The sequence below is a fragment of the Vespa mandarinia genome, chromosome 8, assembly GCF_050613455.1.
Source record: "Vespa mandarinia isolate Hongniang chromosome 8, ASM5061345v1, whole genome shotgun sequence".
Lineage (NCBI taxonomy): Eukaryota > Metazoa > Arthropoda > Insecta > Hymenoptera > Vespidae > Vespa > Vespa mandarinia.
In genome coordinates, this window is record NC_140817.1 from 6,752,501 (window position 1) to 6,757,500 (window position 5,000).

The window sequence follows — 5,000 nt, forward strand, 5'->3', positions numbered from 1 at the left end:
AGATTGTCGAGCGTTATTACTTCTACGACCGGTTAACTCCGACGTAGGACCGAGAATAATCGTTAAGCCCTAATCGCTTGCTACGCACCGACCCCGACCTCTCTCTCTCTCTCTCTCTCTCTCTCTTTCCCTCTCTCTCTCCCACTCGTTTTCTCTTATTCACTCTGAGCTGTTTCTCTCTGTTGCCATTCTTTGATGTGGAAATTACTCCAGACTCTCTTCGAGCTATTCCTTTTTATCGTTCATAACTTGTTGGAAGTGTCTTTACCTTAACCCATGCGTGCCGCGATTCGTTGTCTAGATAATGACACTTGATAATCCACCTTTAAGATACACCTCCGAGCGAGAATGAGAGAAAAAGAGAGAGAAAGGGAGAGAGAGAGAGAGAGAGAGATAGACAGAGAATCGAAGGATGCAGATCATATCAAGTAACACGTTTTAAAATGAAAGAAAACTTTCAGGAAAACATTTCTCTCACTCACCGAAATGGTAGAAAATGGATCCACCCCTGTCGTGATAACCGTTCTTCTCAGGACCTGAAACGAGATAATAAAATGAAGTTGAATGAAAATTGTTCGTTAGATTGGTCGATTTGAAAAAAAAAAAAAAAGAAAAAAAGAAAAAAAAAAGAAAAAGAAAAAAAAACGAAATGAAGAAAAAATATAATTTTAAATCGAAACCGTAAGGGATAAAATTCGTTCGTGATAATCTCGCGAGTAGGACGGTAACGATTCTTATCGATCTTTCGTCGAACGACGAAAGAGTAGAAAGAGCGAAAGAGAGAATAAGAAGAAGAGGAAGAGAAAGAAGAAGAAGAAGAAGAAGAAGAAGAAGAAGAAGAAGAAAGAAGAAGGAGAAGAAAGAGAAACAGAAAGCTTCTTGGTCGAAGCGATGCGCAGATGGAACGGTGTATCGATCGATCGATCGACGAATGCCTTCATGCTCTAGCAGTGCAACCGGAGGTGGTACTCAAGAGCACCACCCACGAAGTTAACTACTTAGTATGCACGATCAGCCAGAAGGTACCTACCTACCTATCTGACAAGGTTAACTAATACAGCTTCCTCGGTCGCGCGCGGTCTCTTGATTAGAAATACGTCGATAAATCAGGGGAAGGGAGACGAGGAACAGCTACGTAGATAAGCATAGAGAAAGAAGAACTCTACTCTCTCTCTCTCTTTCTCTCTCTCTTTCTCTATCTTTCTCTCTTAGTCTTTTGCTCTTCTGTTAGCTCGCTTGCTCTTTCGTTTGCTCGCTTGCTCGTCTACTTACGTGCTGTTAGAATCGAGATAGAAAGGAATGGAAAGAAGAGAAACGCGCAGTAAAAGCGCGAGCTCTTGATCAAAGAAAGAAAGAAGGAAAGAAGGAAAGAAGAAATGAAAGGAAGAAAAAGAAAATAGATAAAAGGAAAGGGAATGCTGTTCGAGAAAAGGAGACAGAATCGAGTCCTCCTCCTTCTCCCCCTTCCCGCTCCCCCTCCTTCTACCCCGATAATTGATCGACTTATACGCGTGTATATAGTCGCTCTCGAGCGTTCGGCCTGAGCGGACTTTTGCCGAGTCGTAACGAGATAATTAAATCAATATAGTAAGAGCGCGCGTTCGCCCGGCAGAAGAGTTTAATTGGACGGCACGCTTCGCGATCTTCTCTTTTCTATCTCTTTCTCTCTTTCTCTCTTTCTCTCTCTCTCTCTCTCTCTCTCTTTTTCTCTTATATCTTTCTCTTTCTCTTTCGTTCCTCGCGAAGAGCCTAGCGCGTCAAAATGCGAAGCAACAAGAGATCTTCCACGACGGGGAGTCCTGCTACCGGAAATTTTCTTTCCTCTCTCTCTCTCTCTCTCTCTCTCTCTCTCTTTCTTCTCTTTCTTACTTATCCTAAGTTTATCTTCTTTTCCTTTCGTTTTTTCCTAATATAAAAACTAGTTTTTCTTGTTAAAAATGCTACAACTTAATTCGAGCTTGATTGTATGATAAAATCGTTTGACACATGATATTAAGAAAAGATTAACTTACGTTGAGATTAACCGACAGAAATAAATGAAGTTTTTGGACTTGACTTTCGGGAAAGGGGAAAGGAAGGAGGGTTGGTAAAATGAGAAAGGGAAAAATCGCGAAATCGACGGAAGTCACGAACCAGTTTTACCAACGCAAATGGGATGATCGCTCTCCAGTTTGCTCTACCACATCGCGGCTCGATCGCTAGAAATTTGTGGTTTCTCTTTATCGAATCGTTTCCATTCCATCGACACGTCTCTCGGTAGCAATAACACGAACCCATCGCTATCTACTATTTTATCCTTTTCCCTCTCTGTCTATCTGTCTCTCTCTCTCTCTCTTTCTCTCTCTATTTCTCTCTCTTTCTCTCTCTTTCTCTCTCTTTTTCTTTTTCTCTCTCATCAGAAAGCGCATCGAGGAGACGAAGGTACGAGAGATTCCGGTCGATCTTTACTCCAAGTCTGTAGAGAGATTACTGTTTTATGCCACGATGAAACTATCTCTCTGAACTCTCTCTCTTTCTCTCTCTCACTCTCTCTCTATCTATCTATCTATCTATCTCTCTCTCTCTCTCTTTTTCTCTCTATCTCTGAAGGTGCGGCCAAGCACGTTCGCGATAAAAGGAAAAACGATCAGGATGAGGAGTAAAAAAAGACGTAAAGATTTCCCTGAGGCTTCGTAAACTCGAGTTCCTTTACTCTCGTCTTAGCTTCGAGCTAGATCATTTTATTGGTCGCAGAAACGTAAGAATCAAGAGGTGAGACGACGAAGAGTTCCGCCGATGCTTTTGTGGCTGCCTTTCTTTATCGCGATAAGGTTTTGCCACTTTGTTTGCTACGATGAAGGCAATTTTTTTTTCTTTCTCTCTCTCCCTTTCTTTTTCCTTTTCTTTTTCTACATTATATCATTATTATATCTATATCTATATATTTCACTGTTGGTACATATTACAATAATGAAATATTTACTATGTATTACTCTTTATCATATCTTACTTTATTTTTAATTGTTTTGTAATATTTTATAATAAAGTCATAGAAAAAAAAAAAAAAAAAAAATTATGTTCCCTTTCTCTCTATCGTCTTTCTCTCTATATTATATATTTGATCAAATCAATATATTTCATTGCTAGTGTTATAGACGTTTGTATTCACGTATTAATATATTTGTATTTCATTTAATGTTTTACTGTTTAGTAAGTTTATTATAGTACTCAGACAAAAAGCATAAAAATAAATTCTCTCTCTCTCTCTCTCTCTCTCTCTCTCTCTTTGTCTTTGTCTTTGTCTTTTAACCATGAAGAAAAAAAAATTACTTAGAAAAGGAGATCGACTTGATGGAAAGATAATCATAGGTGGTATATCCTTGGGAAGGAGTCAAAGGCGAGGGAACAGCAGCGAGCACGTGGCGTGGGTGTACGCGCGCGCGCAAACACACGCGGGGATGGAGCGAAGAGAATGAACCAGCACGCGTTGTGGGCGGACCACGAGAAGAAGGTAGTGGAGGTTAAAGAGGCGGCGTTGGTAGGGAGAACAGCACGATAAAAGGAGAAGCACGAAGAGAAGCACGCCGAATCGACTTTCTCGTTAAATCCTCTTCCTCCACATTGTTTCATTCTCTTTTGTAATGTTGCAGAAAAAAAAAAACGAAAGAAAGATAGAAAGAAAAAGAAGACTTCCCTTCTGTTTCTTTTCTTTTCGGATAATATACTTAGGTTAGATTCGATAATAGATCGCACGGTGGACCCCAATCACCCAATCACTTTCTCCGGTTGCCCTTTAGATAGTCGGATTTGCATAAGGTTGGCACCAGCCGCGTCTGATTGGCCGTAATTAGCGACGCGTGGCCCGCGCCCACGTTGGGTCACCGATGGAGTATTAAAGGAGACGAGAACGATGAGGAGGAAGACGAATGAACGCAAAAGAAAGAGATAGAAAGAGAGAGAGAGAGAGAGAGAGAGAGAGAGAGAGAGAGAGACAGACAGAAAGAGAAAAAGAGAAGGAAAGAGAGGAGTATCTATGATCAACGTGTAATCTATGCTACTTAGATATCTACGCACCTACGCGCCATTGAGATGCGCGTGCCGCTCTATGTTAAATTTCGTAAGATCATGCAAAACGATCTATCCTCGCGTCTGGATTAAATTCATGAATCTATTAACCGTTTACCGATCGAAAATAACGATCGATCGTGAATGTTCCAACAGAGAACACGAATCTCTATACGTAAAGGTTTATGTAAATGACGATAACTAATAAACGTGACGGCTAGTAAACACAAATAAAAACATTTGAACGGTCCGACATTAACTATGTTGAACCTTAGTAAACGATATAAAGAAAGCATCTGATATAATCGAACTAACATGATCGTTTAAACCTTCTTACATCTTCAACCACACACGGTTCTATATACCAATCTGTATCTATGTATCTATGTATGTATGTACATACGTACAATGTACGTGCACGTACGTAAGTACGTATGAGGAATCGTTTCTTAAGGATTAATGCGATTGGAAACTTTGACCTTGCCCTCCGATGTTCATTCCAATTTTCTAAGTCCCTATCTAGCGCGTGTAAAGATCCAAGATATAACGAGCGATAAAAGCTCTAGCGCTAAGCGCTCATAAGTTATTATTAACGACGGACGATCTAATATCGCGATTGAAACGATCGTCCGAAACGATCCTTCTACTTCTCTATCTGACTCTTTTTCTCTCTTTTTCTTTATCTTTCTCTCTTTCTCTTTCTCTTTTGCGTGTGCTCTTGCCCAAGGAAAATCACGTTCGTCGATAAAGAGTTAGTTTATTGCGTTCGTCCTGAAGACCATTCGCTGTCATCGGCACGATGACGATCATCGTGACCGTACGCGTAACGCGCGGCCCCGATAATATGTGTCCAAAGTGAAAAGCATCCAAGAGCAGACACGCACACCGCCTATCTTCTCAGAGTAGATATCTACGACGATTTACGAGCACTATTTCTCTTGGCCTTTTAAAACGTT

At 40.6% G+C, this 5,000-nt stretch overlaps 1 protein-coding gene across 3 annotated transcripts in view; it reads right to left on the reverse strand.

Annotated features, from left to right (window-relative positions):
* The window catches only part of LOC118447645 (uncharacterized), a 134,895-nt gene that overhangs the window by 37,320 nt on the left and 92,575 nt on the right, over positions 1–5,000 (reverse strand). For all 3 annotated transcript variants that reach the window (XR_014982445.1, XR_014982444.1, XM_085658922.1), the window contains exon 5: positions 483–536. Coding sequence is in view for 1 of the 3 variants with exons in the window: in XM_085658922.1 (XP_085515048.1) it covers positions 483–536 (54 nt within the window). In the remaining 2 variants the exon portion in view is untranslated. The remainder of the gene's footprint in view (positions 1–482; positions 537–5,000) is intronic.